This window comes from Sceloporus occidentalis, unplaced genomic scaffold (genome assembly GCF_023333645.1).
Source record: "Sceloporus occidentalis isolate IW3139 unplaced genomic scaffold, rSceOcc1.0.p SCAF_8, whole genome shotgun sequence".
NCBI classification, from domain to species: domain Eukaryota; kingdom Metazoa; phylum Chordata; class Lepidosauria; order Squamata; family Phrynosomatidae; genus Sceloporus; species Sceloporus occidentalis.
The window spans coordinates 30,792,878-30,817,593 of record NW_028316988.1 but is presented as its reverse complement, the minus strand read 5'-3'; the positions used below and the strand labels follow the sequence as shown (position 1 = coordinate 30,817,593).

The 24,716-nt window shown below is 43.0% G+C and overlaps 1 protein-coding gene across 4 annotated transcripts in view; it reads left to right on the top strand.

The window, feature by feature from the left end:
- Positions 1-24,716, top strand: part of LOC149308513 (AT-rich interactive domain-containing protein 3A-like) — a 77,117-nt gene that overhangs the window by 35,040 nt on the left and 17,361 nt on the right. For all 4 annotated transcript variants that reach the window (XR_016282162.1, XR_016282161.1, XM_089535878.1 and 1 more), the window contains exon 4: positions 19,646-19,718. Coding sequence is in view for 2 of the 4 variants with exons in the window: in XM_089535878.1 (XP_089392004.1) it covers positions 19,646-19,718 (73 nt within the window). In the remaining 2 variants the exon portion in view is untranslated. The remainder of the gene's footprint in view (positions 1-19,645; positions 19,719-24,716) is intronic.

Here is a 24,716-nt window from a genome sequence, read left to right as displayed (position 1 = left end):
CTTTATCCAATCCTTTAATACTTTTTAAATTCTTTCTGCCATTATAATTGTAAATATTTTATAATCAACATTGAGTAACGAAATAGGCCTATAATTTTGAGGATATCTCAAATCTTTCCCTTCTTTAGGGATCAAAGTTACATTTGCCTCTTTCCAAGTGTTTGGTATTCCCTCTACCAATATTTTATTAAAAACTCTTTCCATTGGTTCTAACAATTCCTCTTCAAATATCTTGTAGTATTCTAAAGTGAACCCGTCAGGCCCGGGTGCCTTCCCTTTTTTCCCTTTTTTTATCGCTTCCCTGATCTCCTTTTTCGTAATCTCTTGATTTATACTTTCCTTTATTCCTTCCTCTATTTATATTCTCTCTATTTTCTCTATATATTTCTCTAATTTCCTGAGTTTCCCTTGGCCGTATTCCCTTTCCCCGTACAGTTCTTTATAGTATTCATAAAATATATCTCTTATTTTTGTTTGTTCTGTTGTGATTCCTTGATCTCCTAATATTTCAACAATTTGCCTAGCCTCTTTCATTTTTTTAACTTTATAAGCTAAAAATTTGCCTACTTTGTTCCCTTGTTCAAATTGCCTTTGTTTTATAAATTTCATTTTTACTTACCTCATCTGCCATATTTACCTCTAATTGTTTCTTTAATATTTTTAATTTTTTCCCTAATTTCGCATTTCCTGGCTTCTCTATTATTCTTTTTTCTATATCTTGTATCTCATCTGAAATTTTTTTGACCTCCTCTTTATTTCTCCTGTCTCTCTCACTTTTTTTCTTTATTAAAAGTCCTCTAATTACAGCCTTATGTGTATCCCATATAGTTTTCATACTGGTATCTTTTTCGATGTTTTCTAAAAAAAAGTATTTCATTTGCTCTTTTAATTCTTTTATAAGTTCTTTGTTTTTTAATAGTGTATTATCCAATCTCCAATTATATTCTTTTCCTTTTTGTTCTAATTCTAACCATATTTGATTGTGATCTGAATTCTTGTTTATTTTTATTTTAACCTCTGTTACTTCTCTCATCATTTCTGCTGATATAAAAAACATATCTATCCTAGACGCAGAGCTATGTGGAATTGAAAAAAAGGTATGGTCTTTAAGTTCCTTGTTTTTGGTTCTCCAAGGGTCCAATAGGGATAGTATATCCCTTCCAGTTCTCTGGAAGTTTCCCTTGGTTCTCTGCTATCTTTTTATTTGACATTCTATCTAATTTTGGATTTACTACCCCGTTCCAATCTCCCATAAATATATAGTATTCATATTCCAAATTTGTTATTTTCTTTAATAGATTTTTATAAAATTTTGCTTTTTTTTCCTTTGGGCCATATATTCCCACTATCAATGTCTGTTTCCCATTAACCATTGCTTCTATTCCGACATACCTACCCTCCTCATCGTTTAGCACTTTTTTTATCGGGATTTTATTTTTGATATATATAGCTACTCCATTTCTTTTCCTTGTGCCTGCTGATATAACCACCTCCCCCAATTTTGGATTTCTTAAATATTTTTCATCTTTTTTCTTTATTCTCGTCTCTTGGATGCTGCAAATATCCCATTTCTGTTTTTCTAATTCATGAAATATTTTTTTCCTTTTGTAACTCGAGTTCATTCCTTTTATGTTCCATGAAAGGAACTTCATTTTTGTTATTGTTTGACTTTCCTCTTATTATTGTTGTTCTCTTCTTACTCCTTCTTTGAGACTTTTTGTTCCTTCTTACTCCTTCCCTTCTTCCCACTCCTTCCTTTCTTCAATTGTAATTTCTGTATTGTCTCCTAGATTCCTTAATTCCTCTTCCCATTCCAGATCTGCTCCCCCTGTTGCTCCTGCAGGGAGATCCTCATCATCTACTCCATCTTTCTCTTCGTCTTCCTTTTCTTCTTTCTTTTTCTTTTCTTTCTCTTCTTCTTCCTTTTGCATTTGATTCTGCTCCTGTTCTTCTCTTCTCCTTTCAGCTTCTAAGTCTTTGTCCAGTTTTTCTTCTTCCTTAAATCATCTATTGTAGAATATTTTCGCCTTTTCCACTGTATCTATTTTATAGTGTCTCTGCCTCCACATCAAGGAAATTCCCTCCAATGGCTCCCATTTATATCTTATGTTTTTTATTTGTAGCGCTCTTGTTAAGTTTGAGTATTCTCTTCTCCTCCTCAAAATGTCACCAGGTATGTCCTTAAAGATTTGAACCTCATTCCCATCTACAGTAATTTTCTTTTTATAGCTTTCCTGAATTATTCTATCTTTCACTCTTTCTCGTGTAAAATAAACCACAATGTCCCGTGGCAAGTTTCTATTTTTGGCTGCAACTGAATTTATCCGGAAGATCTTATCCACGTCCAGATCTAGAAGTTCTAGTTGACATTCTATCAGGTTTGCTAACACTGGAACTACTTTATCATATAGATTCTCATTGTATCTTTCTTTCAGACCTCTTATTTTAATGCATTTTCTTCTTTCTTTCATATCTTTTATTTTATTTTGTTCTTTTTCTTGTGTTTGTACTTGAGATAGTTCTTGTGTCACTCTCTCTAATTCCTCAGTTTTCATTTCCAGCTTGTTCACTTTCTTCTTAATTCCTTTCATGTCTTCTGATAGTTCTGCCATTGTGTTTTTCAATTCCGCCATATCTTTCTTGAAATCTACCCTTAGTTCGTCTCTAGAGTCTTTGATTTCTTGTCTTATATTTGTCTCTATTTTTTGTATCGCCTCTAGTAATTTCCAGTTAGGGTCTGTTGTTTTAAGTTCCACTGAAGCTCTTCTCGGTATCATCTGTCTTGCTTCTACACCTTGCATCATCTTTTTCTCTTTTTCTTTTTCTTGTCCTCTGGTCATCATTTTAGATTCCTCTAATTCCAGTTGTCGATGCTATTATACCTCTTCGCCACTACGCGTCGCTCTATTTCTTATTCCTTTTAAATTCTCTTCTGTTTCCTTATTTCTATTTCCCGATGCAGTTATACCTCCTCGCCACTAGATGTCGTTTCCTTTTTCCCTTCTATTAGCTCTTTACCGGGACCTTCTTGCCTCCTCTCCTTTCTCTCGCATTTCCTGTTCCTGTCCCTTCACTTCCCTTCCCCACACGTGGCGCCTGACCTTGAAAACGCTGAACAGTAGGTTTTTAGTCCTGTTATCCACTGCCTCTCTTCCCAGTCCCAAATCGTCTTTTTCTCCTCCTGGTCCGCTGTCGTCTTCTTCTCCTCCGTGTCTGCTTCTCCTTTAGTCTATCTTCTCGTCTGTACCCGCCGTCTTCCCTCCTCTCCCTTCCTCCGAGCTAGCGGTCGGGTTGCTTCACTCCTCGGTTTGTAATTCTCCTTCTGCTAGCACACGTTCTTCTTATTGTTATTTTATAGTCTTAAATTGATTTTCTCTCATTCCAACCCTCCTCCTCTCTACCTCCGATAAAGTATATTTGATGAGGATCTCAATCTCCAGCAACAGCTTCTTTCCTCTCACTCTTATTCTTCCTTCTTTCTTCTTTCACCCCCTAAAAACCAGGCTGGCGGGGCTTTGCTTGCGCCCTGCTTATAGTCGCGGTTTGCCCTCGTCCTCCTTTCCCCCACCGATCCCCCACAAGAAGCCCTTTTAGTGGCTCCTTCTGCAAAATCTAGTGGTTCCTAGAGGACCCCGCGGGCCCGCCCGAGTCCCCTTTACCGGGGGGAACGATTTTCCCCACCAAAGACACTATAAGCGGTTACTGCTTCTTGCCTGCTACCGCAAGTTGCAGCTTTCACTCCGCCATCTTTCCCGGAAGTCCAAGTGTTTCCCATTTTGTGTCATTTATTTTGCCCGCTGCATGGTGACGGTTGTCAAGTTGGGATGGGAAAGCCCTATTCCAACTGGTTTTACTAGTTAATTACCAGGTTACCCATTTCTTTCTGTTTAAAAACAACATCATTATCTTGATTTGGCTTTGGCATGCTTTCCCTGCCCAGTTCTCTCGTCCTTCCAGTGTTACTTTATCCCAGTTTTATGGAGCTGTCTAGACACCCTTTTATCACCAACTGCCAATTGCCACCTGAAGCAACAACAACTGTCATGCCTGGAGTTGCCAGGATGGTCTACCTTCCTGCATTTATGTTGGTCCTTTTTAATGGTGGGCAATCCACCAAATGACTGGCTGCGACTGCTGGGCAATAATTTCCAAGAAGGAGCATTCATCCTGTTATTTTGTTGTTGCATATAAAAAAAGGACAACCTATTCAAAAGTGCAATGCATTGCAAGGCAGAGGACTCTCTGGGTGGCTTTCTTTCAGGGATTCTTTGATTGTGAATTCCTGCATGGCAGGGAGTTGTACTAGATGGCCTTGGGGGGGGGTCTCTCCCGACTCTAATATCCCGTGATTCTTGGTTTGGTTTCCAGGAGATTGAGTAAAGATTTGGAACTTGAATGGAGTGGATTCTCCACAATTTCTATTGGGAGGAGAAGGACGCTACTTCTGTTGATGCAGCCCTCAATCGCATTGGCCCTTTTGGCTGCACATCATGGCATTGACTCCGGTTGAGCCTCTGGTTTATGACAACCCCCAAATGCTTTTCATATACACTCTTCCCTCCATATTTGCAGCTTTGATATTTGTGGATTTGATTATTCACGGATTTGATGAATATGTTCTCTCTAGGAATATTTAGGTCCTCCAGTGCAACTCTATGGTCAACTTTTAACTAAAAGTTGCACTGAAAGACCTGGAGATTCCTAGAGAGAACACTCTACTAGGCCTTTGTAGCTCCTCCAGCGCAGTTCTATGGCCAGTGTCTGTTGGACATTGACCACAGAGTTGCCCTGGAGGACCTAGAGATTCCTAGAGAGGACACTGTACTAGGCCTTTGTAGCTCCTCCAGAGCAGTTCTGTGCTCAGTGTCTGTCGGACGTTGGCCACAGAGTTGCCCTGGAGGACCTAGAGATTCCACATTCACGGGAGTCTTGTGCCCCTAACCCTCGTGAATATGGAGGGACAAGTGTATACTTTCAATCCAGGTGTTACCCACCTAGTATCTCAATCTGCAGATAAATGTAAGGTACTACTAGACAGGGAAAATGTGCATTTTGTGAATTTCAATTTGTGCATTTCATTTTTTTTTTTTTTTCATTTTGTGCATTTCATTTTTTCCCTCCCAAATGGATCACCAGGGTTTGCAGGCATCCTTCTTTTCTAGGGCATGTCCTGTATTTCAGCTTTGTGTCCGGGAGGAATTCCAAAATGTCTTCCATTTTGGCTAAGAAGCATGCCTTTATATCTCTGCGAGTGTCGAAATAAAGACGTTGGCAGCATGAGCTTTCGTAGACTTCTGATGCATAGGGAAGCTCCTGCTTCCAACTTCTTTCTTTCACTTAGTCTCAAAGGTGCTACAAGATCTCTCTACATGCCGATTCTGCAGACTGACACAACTATATCTTTGAATTCTACAAGTGTATTTAGCTTTTCTTCATAACGTCCTACATGTTTCTTGAATGTTGCAGTGCAGTGTCCTGTTTTGAAGTTAGGACTTCTGGTCACCCTGGGTAGCACCTTACATTTATCCAAGTTGTGACCCTATAAAAACAAACACATTTGTTATCAAAAAGGAACATTTTATGGACTACAGTTGTTGGATGCCCCAAAGGTGCCCACCTAGTCCATGAAAACCTGTGCAACAATAAACATGTTGCGCTTCTCGGTGCTAAAAGTTTGCTTTTTGCTGCCATCCAGGAAATCCTGAATGAAAGGTTGCTTTTAAAACCAAAAAGTTTACGTTTGTTTTTTATTAAAAGGGCTCTTCTGGTATAGCTGTGTCTCATTTTACAGACAAGATCAGACAGAATCTGGTACCTTCGGGGTATTAAACATAGTAATTAAAAACCACTTTAAAAAAACAACTGTTTTAAATTCTCAGGTGCCTGAGCAATATTTAGGGGTTTCCATTTTGCAATTTATTTAGTTGTGTCTTTTTAGTAGTTCCAACAAAAAATTTAAAAGACAAAATTCCAAACATAACATTCATTACATTATTCCAATCAGTCCATTCACAACATAGATTGCTATTTATATTTCTATCTATTCAAACAATCCCAAAACCTATAATGCCATTCATATTCCAATCGTTGCTTCCTCATCTATAACCTTCTGGTGCAATTCTGTTTTCCATAATCTCTCCTTTAGTCTATTTCTTTATATTTCATTAAATCATTTGTACTTTCCACATTTTTGTGTACGTTTCCCCATATTTTCCTGGACGTAAATTGTAATTTTAACATATTTTCCCTGTTTGGATTTATAGGTTTCTTTTAAAAATCTCGAACCTATTCTCCTGATTTTCCTTAAATAATTGAGAATCAAATTTACAACCTTTAAGACGTTTTCCAAGTACAGTGGTACCCCGGGATACGAATTGACCGCGTTACGAAATTTCCGGGGTACGAAAAAGTTAGATTTAAAAAAACTGTTCCGGGTAACGAAAGATTTTTCGGGTTACGAAAATCTTTTCGGCGCGTTTCGGCGCGAAATTCAAAGCGCGGCTAGCGGCTTTCCAGCGGCTTTTCGGGTTGCGAAATGTATCGGGTTACGAACGGCGCCGCGGAACGAATTAAATTCGTAACCCGAGGTAGCACTGTACACTATTTGCTTATTCCCATATGTATTTCTTAGACAGACAGATAGATAGATGTTTCCTCTTTTCTTTAATTTAACAGTTCCTTAAACATTTCAGAGACTGTCATCACTTTCCCTTACCAATTATATATATTATTTTATATTATATAATAAATCTTATATTATCATATAAGATTTATTATATAATATATATTATTTTATATATTATTTTATTCCAGTCTTCTAAACATTTTTGAGTCTTCTTTATCCAAAGGTCTAGTTAATTTATCCATCTCCAATACGTCTAATAGTTTAATAAGCCAGTCATCTGCATTTAGGATGATTTCTCGCTTCCACATTCTGGCGTATACCATTCTAGCTGCCGATATCATATAAAACAATATTCTTCCATGTTTCCCCCCCCCCCCCCCCATCCTTTCTTCTAACTTATTTAATATATGTGTCTTTTGAGAAAGGCGTCTGCGTCTGAGAGGAGCCACCCTGGACCACTCTTGCTGGATGCTCTCCAAGCTGGAGGTTTTCCTGGGGCCGGGATCGGCCCAGCATTTGCAGCATCTCCTCGGAGCATCCTTAAGACTCGTCCATCCCCCTTTGGACTCTGACGTCCATCACTGTCAGATGCAAGCTGTCCGCTTTTGTCCTGGGCAGAGCAGGAGATGGATTGCGTGCCTCGCTTAATGACTAGCAGGCAGGTCAATTTACTTTCTTTTAAAATATTGATTAGGGCTTTCGCTGCATTAGCCGGCAGAGCAGATAATCTCCTCCTCTTCTTCTTCTTCGCAGCTGTTAGAGGCGGCATGTTTTTCTTTCCTTTGGGGAGGGATCCTATCTTTGGAAAGGGAGAGTTTTGACTCCCTGCTCGCTTTCTATAAGCAGGGGAAGGTTTTTCTCCTTGCACAAGGCCTAAACCACGGTTATCATTGTCGTTGCATGCCTTCAAGTCATTTCCAACTGATGGTGACCTTAGAGGTTTTCTTGGCAAGGTTTCGTCACAGGAGGTTTAGAATCATAGAATCCCAGAGTTGAAAAGACACCAAGGGCCATCTAGTCCAACCCCATTCTGCCATGCAGGAAATCTCAGTCAAAGCATCCCCAACAGATGGCCATCCAGCCTGTGTTTAAAGACTTCCAAAGAAGGAGACTATTGCTCTCCGAGGAAGGAGTGTCTTCCTCTGTCGAACAGTCCTTACTCTCAGGAAGTTCCTCCTAATCTTGAGCTGGAATCTCTTTTCCTGCAGCTTGCATCCATTGCTCCATTGGGTCCCAGTCTCTGGAGCAGCAGAAAACAAGCTTGCTCCCTCCTCAATATGGCCTCCCTTCAAGTATTTAAACAGGGCTATCATATCACCCCTTAACCTTTTCTTCTCCAGGTTAAACATCCCCAGCTCCCTGAGTCCTAGGGCTTCATGGTTTCCAGACCCTTCACCATTTTAGTCTCCCTCCTTTGGACACATGGCTCCAGTTTCTCAACATTCTTTTTGAATGTCCAGAACTGGACACAATATCATTCCAGATGGATCCTGACCAGAGCAGAATAGAGTGGCACTATTACTTCCCTTGATCTAGACACTATACTTCTATTGATGCAGCCTAGAATCGCGTTGGCCTTGTTAGCTGCTGCATCGCACTGTTGACTCGTGTTCAACTTGTGGTCTACTTGGACTCCTAGATCCCTTTCACACGTATAAGTCTCTCGTTCAGCTAGGTGTCCCCCATGATCCTATATCTGTGCATTTCATTTTTCTGCCCTAAGTGCAGTACCTTACATTTCTCCATGTTTAATCCCCAATGGGTTTCCATGGCCAAGCATGGATTCGAACTCTGGTCCCGCATAGTCTAACTCTCACTAAAGCCATTCTATCACATTGGTTATTGAAGATGTCTTCACAAGATGTTTGCCGTTGCCTCTGGCTTACCCTGACATCCCAGGATTTTCTTGGCCAGATTTCTTCAGGAGGGGTTTGCCATTGCCTTCCCCTGAGGCTGAGAGAGTGTGACTTGCTTTCATGGCCAAGCTGGGAATCGAACCCTGGTCTCCCAGAGTCCTAGTCCAACACCCAAACCACCGCACCACAATGGCTCTTAGAATAAATATACCATTTGGAGGGGGGGGGGGAATGAGGAGTTTCCAAAAGGTGAAGGAAGCTCTCGGGTCCAAAAATGTTGGCAGCTGGAAAGATCAAAACCCAGGGCGGAGGAGGTTGCTCCATCTTGTTTAAATCTTATCCTAGAATCCTAGAGTTGGAAGAGAACTCCAAGGGCCAGCAAGTCCAACTTCAGTCTTCCATGCCTGTCTGAAGAAGCATTCTGTGTTAGTTGGAAACATGCATCCTCCAATTTGATGCCTCCATGCAAGTGTGTGTGTGTGTGTGTGTGTGTGTGCATATGCGCCTTCAAGTTGCCTGTCGGCTTATGAATTTCATGGGGTTTTCTTAGGCAAGGAATCCTCCGAGGTGGTTTTACCAGTTCCTTCCTCTGAAATAGAGGCTCCTCACCTGGGATTCATTGGAGGTCTCCCATCCAAGGACTAAGCAGGGTTGACCCTGCTTAGCATCCAGGATCAAATGAGATTTCATGCCTTGTGTCCATGTGCCTTCAAGTTGTTTGTTGACTTATGGCCGACCCAATGAATTTGATAAGATTTTATTGGGCCAGGAAGACTCAGAAGTGGTTTTTGCCAGTTCCTCCCTCTGAAATATCGCCTAGTACACTTGTTCTTCGTCGGCTGTCTCCCATCCAAGTACTAACCAGGGTTCATCCCGCTTAGTGTACAAGGTTAGACTGATCTACCTTGGGGAGGGGGTATGCTTTCAAGTTGCCTGTCGACTTACGGCAACCCTGTTAATTTTATTGTGTTTTATTAGCCGAGAAAGACTCAGAGGTGATTTTTCCAGATCTTTCCTCTGAAATAGAGCCTCCAGCACTTGGTATTGGTTGACGGTCTCCCATTCAAGGACTAACCAGGGCTGATTCTGCTTAGCATCCAAGGTCAGATGGATCCGGTTCCTTTGTCTGTGTGCCTTCGAGTCACCTGTCAAATTATGGCAACCCCATTAATTCTGTTGGGTTTCATTAGCCAAGGAAGACTTGGTAGTGTTCTTTTGCCAGTTCCTTCCTCTGAAATAGAGCCTACAGTGCCTGGGATTCATTGGCAGTCTCCCATCAAAGGACTAACCAGGCCTGACCCTGCTTAGCTTCCAAGATCAGACTGAATCTGGTGCCCTTTTTGTATTTTGGATTGCCTTAAGTAGGGTTTTCTTAGGCAAGGATTTCTCAGAGGTGGTTTTGCCAGTTCCTTCCTCTGAAATAGAGCCCACGACACCTGGCGGTCTCCCTTCCAAGGGCTAACTGAGCCTGACCCTGCTTAGCATCCAAATTCAGTTGCCTTTGGGGTATTTAGGGTCACACTAAACTGGTCCAAAATGGGTCTCAGGGCAAGTAGCAAGAGCCCCGCAACACTGGCAAAAATACAAACTGGCGTGGAGGCTGGTTTGCTGCCTCCCTGCCTCCCCTTGCACCTGGAACCTTATTTAGCCGAGGCAAAAGAGGGGATTAGAGCTGAGAAGATGCTCCTCGCTTCTGGCATTTAGCAGATTACCAATCTGGCTTCTCTGCCAGAATTAACCCTGGATGGTTAATCAAATGGCTGGAGGGGCAGATGGAGGAGGAGGCTTCCAAAGATTCACTTTTGGGGTTCCTATGAACTCCAGAGGGGCTGTCCTGGATGCGAAACCTATTTGGGAGGGAAGGCTACAGCACCTGGGCCAAAAAACCTTTGAAAGGGGACAATATAGGGGACAGTGGGGCCACAAAGAAAGCCAGAAGGAAATAGAATCTGCTTTTGCAGAGATCAAGACTGTCCTACAATGGTGGAATCGTAAGAGCTGGAAGGGATCTCCAAAGGTCATCTAATGCAACTCTTAGCCATGCAGGAAGACACAACTACTGAATTCTAGGCCTCATTTCCATTTACCGATAAATCGGTGTGTGATCTGAATCGATGAATCGATTCGACAGTGGAGCATGGTTCCCACTACATTTGCCCCAATCACATATTTTTCCTCCAAAATAATCCACTTCTGGTTTCCATTCACCCATGAATCGATTCAAAATGATTTGGTTCCAGCCAGCCGAAGGGGAATTTGAATCGATTCCGATCTGCTTGTGGGTCACACGTGCGCAGAATTGATTTATCGAGAAAGAAGTGGAAAAAAATCAGTGTAAAAAAAGACACAGGTTACATGGGTCTAGTGCATGCCCCCCCCCCTCGGAATCGCTTCGGCGATTTGGATTAAGAGGGAACCAGGGTCATTTGAATCAGTTCACACTGATTCACAACCCGATTTAAAAGGTAGTGAGAATGAGGCCCTAGTGACTAGTCTCTGGAGCAGCAGAGAAGAAGCTGGTTCCATCTTCTGCCTGGCATCCCTTCGGATGTTTAAAGATGGCTGGAGCCCCTGGGTTTGAAAACCCCATCCATCCCGGCCATGGAAACCCCCTTGGTGACCCTGGGCAAGTCACACTCTCTCAGCAAGAGCTGTGAAGCTTGCTGGGTGCGACCAGGCAATTCCTCCTTTCCCTTTTCTCTGCCTGACCAAAGAGGTCAGAAGGGGGAAAGGCTCTACTTGTGGGCTCTACTTTGTTTTTTGGGGAGTTATTAGTAAAGGTCACGTCTCCCTTATCCAAAATGCTCCAGACCAGAAGTTTGTCAGATTTTGGAATATTTTGGCGTTTGGACTGTTTTGGATTTTGGAATATTTGCTTATGCATCATGAGACATCTTGGACATGGGACTCAAGACTAAACACAAAATTCCTGTATGTTTCATATACATCTTACACGCATGGCCTGAAGGTTATGCATAATGCATTTTAATAATTTTGTGCAGTGAACCATCTGAAAGTAAAGGAGCCTCTCTCTCAGCCAACAATTTTGGATTTTGGAGTATTTTGGAATTCCGGATAAGAGAGATTCACCCTGTACTACCGCAATGGGAATAGACATGCTGGCTGGGGATTGTGGGATCTGTAGTCCTCAAAAGTAACATTTTCCTGCTAGGTGTCCCTTGAGCCGGCAAATCCTTAGACTTCAGATTGCAAGAGGGCACAGTTCTAGACCCAAATATTGGTCCCTATAGGGCCTCCAGCCATCATCTGTAGCAGGGTTGGGCAGCTGAACTTAATATAATAATAATAATAATAATAGACGATGATGTTCCCATTGCTTGTTATCATTCATTTTAACATATTTTTATTAAACGTTTAACACAAATTTCCTATGTGCCCATACACAAACAAATAAAACACGGATACAAAAACCTTAAAACCCTTAGGCTTCAGACTGCAAAAAGGACAATTTTAGGCCCAAATATTGGGCAACTGAGTTTCGTATAAACAGTAATAACAACAACAACAACAATAATAGGATCCATGGCAGTCTCATCCTGAGCAGTTGCTTGTAATCGTTTGTTTTATTTTTAACATTTTTAAAATTGAAACGTTTAACACAAATCTCCTTTATCCCCTTGCACAAAGGAACATTTATCCAAAGATCTTTAAAACTTCAATTTCCTTTGCGGGAGTAACATACCATTTTTTTAAAAAAGCAATCCATTATTATTATTATTATTATTATTATTATTATAGTTTATTTCTAAAGCTTTGAGCAAATCTATTGAGCAAATCAATTAAAAAAAACCTGCCAATGGCATACAATCTAAAAAATACGTATAAAACAATAGGTAACAATTGGGTCCATTGGATCTTTTTCTTGTTTTGAAAGTTGCACTGCATGTTACTTTTTATTACAGTGTGCCCGTGTTATATGCGGCTTTGAGCATATGGGGCGCAAGGGGCGGCATGTCCCATTCGCATGAATGGGGCGCGCTCTCGTGGTGTGCGCTGCCGCTGCGCCATCATGGGCATGAGCCCCATTCAAAAAGAGCATCCACGTTTTTTCTCTTATGCGGGGGCGGGGGGGTCCAGAACGGATCCCCTGCGTAAGGGAAGGGCGGACTGTACTTTTTGTTCATGTATGAAGAGAGGAACGTTACGACGGAGTCCTAAAACTTATCCTCATCTAAATTCTTGAGAAAGTGTAGCAATAAAATGGCACATAGAAAACATGGCCCGTTGCATTGCTAAAAGGAAATCCCAGTTTAGCAAACACAGTGCCTTGGAACCTTATCAAACAGCTCAAGGTGAGACTGCCACAGATTTGGTATTTTGTGCCTTTTTTCAGGTCAAAACCCAGCCAGTTGGGTGCCATATCAGGAGATTATTGGGCATGGCGGTGCGCAGATTCTCAAAACCTTGTCACCTTTTCCCAGGGAACTGGAGTGTCCAAAGGCCTTTGTGGCAGCAATTGAAAATAGGGCAAATTCCACTCTCTGGGTTTAGGAGAAAACCTCTGTTTTGCTAATCTGTGGTGTGGACACAAGCCGTCAAGGAGCAAAGGTTGCAACAGTTTTCGGATGGAGTGTTTTCCCTGCATGAAATTGATAGGAAGAGGCTTAATGATGAATTTGTGCTGGGTTGCCATTTATGCACGACTATAAGCCGGCCTCATGTCTAAGTCAAAGGCAAGTTTTGGGGGCCAAAGTTATGGATTTTGCTGTGACCCGTGGATAAGTCGAGGGTAAAACTTAGGGGTGTATAGCACAGGGTCAAAAAGGATGAAGCAAACCAAACAGTGAATGAACCTACAAAATTCCAGCTGCGATGTTTGTTCTCGCTCTTATCGCTGGGTGCATAAGAGAACAGGGTTAGGGTTGGTGCTTCCAAGACAGATAATACTCTTGCCTTTCACCAGGGGATGTACATTAAGGATGCACATTATCAAACCTGTGGTTGCCCATTTTGCGAGGATTCATATTACCAAGCTTCTCGCTCTCTGTTTGCAAGGATGCTCATTATCCAACTTGCATGATCAAACTTGCCGTGGTCCATTTTGCAAGGGTACGCATTATCTGCCCTGTCGCCGCCCGTTTGCAAAAACGCGCATTATCAAACTTTAGGCCGCCCATTTGCAAGTGTGTGGCTGTCCGTTGTGCAAGGATGCGCATTATCAAATGTACAGACATTTGTTTGCAATGGTGCACGTTATCAAACCTGTGGCCATCCATTTGCAAGGATGTATGTTGTCAAACTGGTAGCCATCCATTTCGCAAGAATGTGCATTATCAGACTTGTGGCCGGCTGTTTGGAAGGATGCGCATTATCAAACTGGTAGCTGTCCATTTGCCAGGATCTGTATTATCAAACTTATGGCCGTCTATTTTGCAAGGATGCACATTATCAAACTTATGTTGTTTGCTCTGCATGGATCCAGATTGCATTTTTGGCAGAGGGAGGGAAAACAGATACAAAACTGCAGGAAAGTGAAGATATTTAAATGCAAATGCACAGCAGTTCAGATTGTACATTAGCCCCTTGCGCATTCCTGGCTGACTTTTGATTTCTCTTCAAGCAGAAAGCCTGCCTTTTTAAATCTGGATTGTTGGGGGGTTGTTGTTGTTTAAAATGCACATAATTGAGGAGCACAAAATGCTCTTGCAAGGGATGGGAAGGAGAAAGACAGAAGCTTTTTTTTCTTTTTCTTTTTCTTTTCTTTCGTTTTTTGCAAAACGAAAAACCCAGCCAAGAACACCTGTTCGCTTCAGTCTGGACAAGGAAGCAACTCTTGAACACGCTTCTTGGTTTCACTAGCTGGATGGATGCAAATAGCCTTTTCGGTTCCTCCGTTTTTTAATGTTCTCCGCCCTTCTTCCCTTCCGATACTGGGGCTTTTTGAGCAGTGAGGCTTCTATTGCTGCCCTTCCGTCAGCCCCCTCTGGAGAACGAATGAACGAGAAAGAAAGAAAGAAAGAAAGGAAAACTGGCATTACAGGTTTTGCGCAGGCAATGCGCTACAAGTTTGTGGCTGTGCGCCTTCAAGTCATTCCCAAATTATGGCAACCCGAAAGCAAACCTATTGTGGGGTTTTCTTGGCAAGATTTGCTCAAAGGAGGTTTGCCATGGCCTCCCCCTGAGGCTGAGAGAATGTGACTCACTCACCCCAAGGGGGTTATGGCAGATGCGGGAATCGAACCCAGGTCTCTATAGAGTCGTATAATCTAACACTCAAGACACTACAGATTATGGGTTTTTTTTCCGGTTGAAAAGAGTTTGTGTTTAATGGTCAGAAATAGAGGAAGGAGAAGTTTTGAGACCATTTTAAAACTCTGGGTCAATCTGGAAGTGTGGTGCCATCTTGGCTGTGTCTGCGTGAGAAGCGAAACGAGGAGGTTTTTTGTGAGCATGGTCCCAAACTTTGGTCCTCCAGGTGTTTTGGACTTCAGCTCCCAGAAGCCCCAAGCAGCTTGGCCAACAGTCAGGGATCCTGGGAGATGGAAGTCCAAAACATCTGGAGGACCAAAAATTTGGGAAACCACTGTTCCGAAAGGAAGAAAGGAAGGTTGCTCAGCCCTGAACTCTTGGCAGTATCCCATCCCAGGTCAGTTTTATCTTCACAACAACCCTGTGAGGTAGATTTCAGTGGAAAGAGACCCCATACATTGAGCGGGTTGAACTGGATGGCTTTTTTTTGGGGGGGGGGGGTCCCTTCCAACTGTAGGGTTCTATGTATTCCTGCATGGCCGAAGTGGGTTGGGTTGGATAGCCCTTGGGAGTTCCCTTCCAACTCTAGGATTCTGTGTATTCCTGCGTGGCAGAAAGGAGGTTGGACTGGATAGCCTTTGAGATCTCTTCCAACTCTAGGACTCTAGCATATTTGTGCATGGCAGAAAGAGATTGAATAGCCTTTGGGCAGTCCCTTCCAACTCTAGGATTCAGTGTATTCCTGCGTGGCAGAAAGGAGGTTGGACTGGATAGCCTTTGAGATCTCTTCCAACTCTAGGATTCTAGCATATTTGTGCATGGCAGAAAGAGATTGAATAGCCTTTGGGCAGTCCCTTCCAACTCTAGGATTCAGTGTATTCCTGCATGGCAGAAGGGAGGTTGGACTGGGTAGTCTTTAGGGCTCTCTTCCAACTCTAGGATTCTGTGTATTCCTGCATAGCTGAATGGGGTTGGACTGCATGCTGTGATGGGGTGCACTCTCCCTTAGTAACATAGGAGGAGAACCATAGAATCATGGCATTGGAAGGGACCCCGGAGGTCATCTACTCCAACCCCCTGCTGTACAGGAACATGGCTGCAGAGGGGGATGAAACAAAACCCCATTCAGCAAGCTTTTTGCTTGGAGGAGGCGCAGAGTCCTGTCCTTCCATTCTTCTTCTCCGTGACCTTCTCTGCCCTTCTTTGGGGATATCAAAGGACCTCTCTGTGAGTTGGGTTTTTTCCAGCCGATGCCGCCTAAGCTGGTGACCAGCCACGTGTCGGCCTCGTGTCAGCTTCCTTTCCTGTTCCAAAACCTCCTCCATTCAACGCATTTCCTTTTCTCCCTCCCTGGCCCTGGCAGCTTCTTAAAAAATTGCATTTAAAACGCTGTCTTCTAAAAGAGCGCCTTTAACAAAAACAAAATGCAATTTATTTCCCATTGCTTTTGGAAAAGCCGTGAATCAAAGACATCCTTACAATAAAGAGACATGAACAGAATGAGAAGGGAGTGATTTTGCTTTGACAAAGCCAAGTCTGAACAAATCCTGCCAAGAAAATGTTCAAATCCTATAGACAGGCTCAACTGCAAGAGACACAATCAAGGAGTAGGACTTACAAAATAATCGAATGTTAGACTTGGAAGTGTCATGTACTCGAACCCGTGCCACGCAGGGAATGCACAACTAAAGTAACTCCTGAAAGATGCCCATCCAAACAGCTTAAAGCCCTCCAAAGATGAAGAGTCCAGTCCATTCTGTTGTTTCACTCTTAACAGCAAAGAAACACTTCTTAATGTTTAGGAATTCAAATCCATCAGTTTTGTGTTCGAATCTCTGGCACAGCAGAAAACCAGCTCACTCCATCTTCTCTTAAGACAGGCCTTCCACTATTTTGGTTGCCCTCCTCTACTAATTTGTTGTTGTTTAGATATTTTTCATCTTTAATTCTTATATGCATCTCCTGAAGATGAATGATATCTAACTTCAATTTCTCTATGTTGCCCTCCTATAGACGGCCTCCAACTTGTCCACATCGTTTTTTGAATTGTGGTGCCCAGAACAGCACAATATTCCATATTTGAGGCCTGACCAAAGCAGAATAAAGCGGCTCTATTACTTCCTTCCATCTAGACACTGCTATTGATGCAGCCTAGGATCGTATTGGCTTGTTTGGCTACGGCATCACAAGGCTGGCTCACATCCAGCTTTCAGACTACAAACGCCTGGATCCTTTTTGCATGGACAGCTTTCAAACCAGGCAATGCCCTCTCCATATTTGCGCGTGTTATTTTTCCTCCCCAGATTAAGGCCTTCCATTTGTGGAAATCAAATTGTTCCCCTGTATATCCGGAGGGGAAAACAATTGTACTTCGTGCCACTTTTTTTTTTTTTTTTTTTTTGTCCTTAATAGATTAGAAAGCTGGGCCAAAACTGACAAAATGAATTTCAACACGGAGAAATGTAAGGTAATGCACTTAGGGCAGAAAAATGAAATGCACAGATATAGGGCTCATAGGGGACACCTGGCTGAACGAGAGATTTATCTGTGTGAAAGGGATCTGGGAGTCCAAGTAGATCGCAAGATGAACATGAGTCAACAGTTTTATGAGGCAGCTAAAAAGCCCAATGCGATTTTAGGCTGCATCAATAAAAGTATAGCGTCTAGATCAAGGGAAGTAATAGTGCCACTCTATTCTGCTCTGGTCAGGCCCCACCTGGAACATTGTGTCCAGTTTTGGGCAAAACAATTCAAAAAGGACATTGAGAAACTGGAGCCATGTGTCCAAAGGAGGGAGTCTAAAATGGTTAAGGGTCTGGAAACCATGAAGCCCTATGAGGAAGGACTTAAGGAGGTGGGGATGTTTAGCCTGGAGAAGAGAAGGTTAAGAGGTGATATGAGAGCCCTGTTTAAATACTTGAAGGGATGTAATTTTGAGGAGGAAGCAAGCTTGTTTTCTGCTGGTCCAGAGAATGGGACCCAATGGAGCAATGGATGCAAGCTCCAGGGAAAGAGATTCCAGCTCAACATTAGCAGGAACTCCCTGAGAGTAAGGGCTGTTCAACAGAGGAACACACTCCTTCCTCGGAGATTTTGGTGGAGTCTCCTTCCTTAGAGGTCTTTAAACAGAGGCTGGATGGCCATCTGTCAATGGGGATGCTTTGACTGAGAGTTCCTGCATGGCAGAAGAAGGGGATTTTACTGGATGGCCCTTGCGGTCTCTTCCAACTCTCAGATTCTATGATTCTGCAAAGGGGGTACCCACTTCCCACCCTTGCCGTTCAAGGTGCCAACTTCTTGCAGATCCCCAGCACAGATGCTGCCTTTTTTGGATTTCAGAAATGCAAAAAAATATATATTGGCTATGTGTCCCCTGCATTTGTGAGATACTTGTGTTCTCTTTTCCCAGCTATTAATAGCAGGAATGTTTCCCGCTTCGGCCACCTGCTCCATGCAACATGGAATTTCTGGACGTCTCCAGCACCCGATTCGCAGGGATTGTTTCTGGCCCCTGTTTCAAATAGTTTCCTCCCCCTTTAAGGAGTTTACATTGCCCCCTCTCCCTGGACATGTTGGATTGCTATTTCCATCATCCCAGGTTGACTTGAGGCTGCGGAAGCTGCAGCGATCTCCTTTGGGAGGGCTGAGCTTGGTGCATTTATTCTTTCAAAAGTTTTGTTGGTCCCAAAATGCTGCCCCCTCTGAGATGAGCCCAGAATTTCTTGCTTTCTCTTTCTCCGTTGCACAATAAAGTTTGGAAATATCGTGGGGATTTTTTCCCTTGGTTTTTTTTGCAAGAGAAACCTATTTGCAACTGCAATTCAGGTGTTTATCTGCATTCCTGCACCACCCTGATAATGTCTTACCGATGGCAACGCACCTTCACTTTAAATTAAATACTAAAATGGTAAAAACCTCCCTCCGCTACACTAGGCAATGCCTTTGAAGCTTAACTCCTCCGTGAGGTTAAAAACACTTAACAATTAATGCAGATTATAAATGTGCAAATCTGGAACCAGACAACATCTGGCTAATTTTCAGTAAGATCAGCAATTTGCCAAGGATTCTCCTGCCTCACTTTTGTAGCAGACCTAATAAATGTTACAGCGCTGAAAGCAACATAATAGCCTGACCCATTTAATAATGTCATCATTATTTAAGGTTGCAAATCTTCCAGAAGCTGAGCAATATATTTAGATCTTAAGAGTTGACTTATTTGGCACACTGTGACAAAAGAGACCAACAGCTTGGCACAGTTTGCAGAGATCAATGGATGGCTATAGATTGGCTTGGTTAGCTTCTTTCTTTCCTTCCGGTTGTTCTGACGCTAGGACTCATCCTCCGCTCTGCTTTTGCATCCACCTTCTGGCTAGAAGCAAATCTGTTCCTTGTCCCATCTTCCTAAATTGCTGAGAAGGAATCAATTCTCATTTCACCTTGATCTGGAAACAGCCCCTTTGTATGTGTGCATGCATGCTTTCAAGGCAACCTAGGGCGACCTCATATGTTTTATACGGTTTTCTTAGGCAAGGAATCCTCAGAAGTGGATTTCCCAGTTCCTTCCTCTGAAATAGGGCCTCTAGCACCTGGTTTTCATTGGTGATCTCCCATCCAAGGACTAACCAGGGCTGAGCCTGCTTAGTTTCCAAGATCAGGTGGGATTTCATGCCTTGTGTTTATATGTGTTCAGGCTGCCTGTCGACTGATGGTGACCTCATGGATTTTATAGGGTTTTCTTAGGCAAGGAATCCTCAGAGGTGGTTTTCTCAGTTCCTTCCTCTGAAACAGAGCCTCCAGCACCTGGTTTGCATTGGTGGTCTCCCATCCAAACTGGGGGCAAAGGTGGGATGCCAATAAATTTTATTGATTGATTGATTGATTGGATTTATATCCTGACTTATGGGATAAATATCATTGCCATCTTCATCTGTTCTTTTCTTTCTGTCTCTTTCAGCTGTATGAACTGGACGGAGACCCCAAACGGAAGGAATTCCTGGATGACCTTTTTAGTTTTATGCAGAAACGAGGTGAGCAAGTCCCAATATTATTATTTTATTATTTCAATTTTTGTCTCCTCTCCATCTTCTCTTCCCCAGGCTGAACGTGCCCAACCCCCTGGACTTTCTTTATATATTTTGTTCTCCATCCCTCTTTATCACCCCGGTTGCCCTTCTCCGAACCTTCTTGAAACAAAGATGCCGAGAATGGAACCCAGGACTCCAGACTAGTACAAAATATAGGGGGTTATGACCCATCTTTGCTGAAGCCTAGAGAGCCAGAACCATCTTTGGAACCATGAGGGCTAGAGTTTTACTTGGCCATAGCTCAGTTCACATCCTACGCACATAAATTCTACTTTAACGCTAGGAAGAACATATATTTTCTTACTGTAAGAGATGATGGGCTTTGCGTCTTGGCAGGACTCCATTCCCCTTGCAGACTTCTTAGCCCTGAATATATATATACCTGACTGGGGATGATGGGCCTTGCATCTTGGCAGGACTCCATTCCCCTTGCAGACCTCTTGCATCTTTTTTCAAATATATATTTTTATTACTATTGTGAAGTCGAAGGCTTTCATGGCCGGCATCCGTAGTTTTTTGTGGGGTTTTCAGGCTCTGTGGCCATGTTCTAGAAGAGTTTCTTCCTGACGTTTCGCCAGCATCTTCAGATATTGTTTCATTAAAATATTGTTTCATTAATATTGTTTTATTAACATACAACTTGTTTTCCTCAACATAATCATCATTTGTCATCAAATAAATTAGACCTCTTGCATCTTGGCAGGACTCCATTCCCCTTGCAGACCTCTTAGCACTGAATATATACAGTATATATATATATATATATATATATGTATGTATGTATGTACACACACATACATACACACCTGAGTGGTGCCTGACTGGGAATGATGGGCCTTTCATATTGGAACAGACGGCCTCGGAGGGTGGTGAATGAACCTCTTTGCAGGTCTTGAAACGGGTTGGATGGGTATCTCCCAGGAGTGCTGCAGTTGGAGATCCCTGCATCCCAGAGGGTGAAACTAGGTAGCATTCGGTCCCTTCCCACTGTAGGTTCCTATGACTTCACAGTTGAAAACGCAACCAGGTGATGGAGGATTTAATAGAAAGTCACTTCCATTATTAGAGTAGATACCCCAAGCCTTTATGGGCTAACAATTCAGACCTGTGGATAGATTGATGCGGTGCAGTGGTCCCAAACTTTGGTCCTCCAGATGTTTTGGACTTCAGCTCCTGGAATTCCTGACTGTTGGCCAAGCTGTCTGGGGCTTCTGGGAGCTGAAGTCTAAAACACCTGGAGGACCAAAGTTTAGGAATCACTGGTGTAGTTGGTTTGAGCGATGGACTGGAGACCAGGGTCTGATTCCCAGCTTGGCCATGGAAACCCACTGGTTGAGCTTGGGCAAGTCTCATGCTCTCCACCTCAGGGGAAGGCAGTGGCATCGCCATGCTGACTGGGGATGATGGGCCTTGCATACTGGCAGGACACCATTCCCCTTGCAGACCTCTTGGACCTGAATTTTCTCATGGTATCTCATGGCTAAGAGGTCTGCAAAGGGAATGGAATCCTGCCAATATGCAGGAGGTCTGCAAGAGGAATGGCGTCCTGCCAATATGCAAAGCCCATCATCCCCAGTCAGGTTCTCACCGCTAAAAGGTCTGCAAAGGTAATGAAGCCCTGCCAACATGCAAGAGGTCTGCACTGCAAGAGGAATGGTATCCTGGAGAGATGCCAGACCCATCAATCCCAATCAGCATGGCATGGGGATGATGGGCTTTGCACATTGGCAGGACTTTATTTCCTTTGCAGACCTCTTAGGCCTGAATTTTCTGCCGCGGCCACTGGTTTTTGCAGCCAAACCAAGGTCCCCCTAGGCCTTCCATCTGTTTGCAGAGGCACTGTGGGGGGAGATTTGCTTTAAGTCAAGGAATCTGATTGTAGGTTGAAGAATGGGGGGGGGGGGGAGAGGAAGCAGATGGCCTTGTGAAGACAGAAATGGGTTGGGATTCTATTTCGTTTTATTTACCTACTTTGGGTGCCTTTTTGAACGAAACCACAGGAGAGAGGTGTTGGAAGGAAGAGCGTGGACCTGGGGAGAGAAATGGCAGAATGTTTTTTGGGGGAAAGGGTTTAATATCCTCTGGGAGGGGATTATTTCGCACCCAGGGCCACTTGAACGAACAATGGTGTCTGCAGCTTTTTCTTTTTTCCTAGGGAGAGGAAGGGGTTTTGCAAGAATTGTCACCATGTTTTTAAGGCAGGAAAGCGAGGTGCAATGCAATCCTTCCCCTCCCCATATCAAAGCTGTAGGAATTCCTGGAGGATCTATGGCTGCGATGATGCAGTTAAACCCCAAGGAATGAGTGGGAGAGAGAGGTAAAAGCTTGGGGGATTTGAATCCTCACCAGCTGCCCCTCCTGAGTTACGCAGGACAGGAACAAGCCCTGCCTGCTGCAAATACCCCTGATCCTTCCTTCTCCCCCAGCTCCTGAAACAAAAGCAAAACATTTTTAACTTTTTGAAGCCTTTTTTAAACTTCGTATTTAAATTTTTCAGTGCTAATAATAATAATAATTAATGATTTCTTAGAGGCAGGGAACAATAACAGTTAACAGACAAACATCAGTCAAAAAGACATTGGTTACAAACACATATCGATTTAAAAGGACAAATAAGATGTACACATATCAAATGTACGCCTACTTTGCATTTTCCCCCACTTATTTGTACTTGTGCCTTTAATATTGTAAGCCACCCTGAGTCCCAGTTTTGGGAAAAGAAAGGGATAATAATGATAATAATAATAGTATCGTGGGGTTTTCTTGGTAAGTTTCTTCAGAGAGGGGTTTGCCACCGTTGTCTTCTTCTGAGGCTGAGAGACTATGACTTGCCCAGGGCACCCAGTGGATTTCTGTGGCGAAGTAGAGATTCAAAACCTGGTCTCCAGCGATATAGTCCAACTCTCAAACCACTATCCCATGCTAACTCTAGATTTGTACTGTTATAAATTCATTGGTAGCTGTCCTTAAAATTCCCATACTGGAAGAAAGGCAGGATGATGATGATGATGATGATGATGATGATGATGATGATGATGATGATACACTGTGAGCTTCTATGGGTGGCAAATACATCAGCGTTGCCATTTCTAACAGTGGAGGCTAAAACATGATTTGTCTTGCTTGCTGCAGCATCACACTGCTGACTCATGTTTGATCAACCATAACCCCAAGGTCTTTTTTGAATGTAGTGCTGCTGAGCCATGTATCCCTCCCTTTTGTAAGTCAGAGAATCCTACACTTTGGCCTTCCAGCTGTTTTGGACGTCAACTCCCAAAAGCCCCATCCAGCTTGGCCAGCTGTCAGGAATGCTGGGAGCTGAAGTCCAAAACATTTGGAGGACCAAAGTTTGGGAGTCACTGTTATATAAGTGGTGCATTTGGTTTTTTGTGCCCTAAATGTTAATTTTGTATTTCTCTCTATCGACTTTCATTTCATTGTTAAATGCAAATTTCGCACTTGCCTCTGTTGAATTTCATTTCATTCCTAAATGTAAATTATTTTACAATTCTCTCTAATGACTTTCCTTTCATTCCTAATTCTAAATGTTGCACTTGCCTCTATTGAATTTCCTTTCCTTAATTTCTTCCCAATTTCCTGCCCAGCATATATGCAAATCAAACGCATGCAATTTTATTTTTGCACAAAATAGATTCCAGATTGCAAATACACATTGAATACTACTAAAATGTGTAGTATTCAAAGTATTTTCTCACAGGGAGGGTGAGGGTTAAAACTGCCCCTTTGAGAAGAGACTTAGTGAAGAATTATTGAAAGCCTTGCGTCCCGTTTTGGGAGAAAGGCAGGATAGAAATCCCCTAAATAAATTAAATTAATTTGAATAATGGTTTACATCTCTAACATGGACTGGGATGGTAAAGGAGGAAAAGAGTGCAAAAAGCAGATCCGCATCTCTTTTGCCTCCCCCTCCTCCCCATTTCCCCCTTGTATTGATTTCTTTTTATTGATTTACTGCTTCCTTATTAACCAAAAGGAAGGGAGGGAAGCCGCCCTACTGTGATACTGCCCTTTTATTGCCGGAAAGACTTTTTGCACATGCTCCAGGATCAAAACGCATCTGGACCTGGGAGGATTTGGAGTTTTATGAGCCGAGGGACCTTCCTTCCAGCCTCAGTGGCCCCATCTATAAAGTGGGAACAGTAGCAACACACCCTTTCTTTGCATGGAAGATGCTGGCATGAAGGTGGTGGAATTCGGGTCTGGAATTAGGGACACAGGCACATGGATCTTCCCAAGCAAACCCTATGAAAGGCAGAAGATTAGTCTTGAGCGTTGGACTATGACTCCGGAAACCAAGGTTCAACTCTCCGCTTGGCTGTAGAAACCCACTGACCTTGGGCAAGTCACACTCTCACAGAGAGGCCAAAATAAAGCTGTCACTTTGGAGGTATGTTGTTTAAATGATGCATGCGTCCTAAGAGTCTGAAAGCCATGCCAAAGCCACAATCCAGTCCTAAGAACTGGAGCACAGCTTTGGCGCAGCTTCTGGACTCTTAGGATGCATGCATCTTTTAAACAGCATACCTCCAAAGTGACCCAAAACAGCTTTATTTTGGCCTCTCTGTATGGGGCCATAGTTTCCAAGTTGAGCACAGTTCCCTTACATTCTGCACTAGTCATCCGGAGCCCTGGGTTCAGTTCTGGGCACCTCATTTTAAGAAGGATAGAGACACATTGGAGCCAGTTTCCAAACAACAAGAGGTATAGAGAACAAAACATGGGGGGAAAGTGTGAGGGAGTTACAGGAAGGTGGATTTCAATTGACTGTGAGAAGGAGCTTCTTGGTGGGAAGAGTGGTTGGGCAATGGACCCAGTGGCTTATAGGGTTGATGGGGTCACCTTCTCTGGATAGCCTCCAAAAACCTGGACAGCCACCTCCATGGGATGCTCTAGTTGACGTTCCCGCAAGAGGGTTGGATT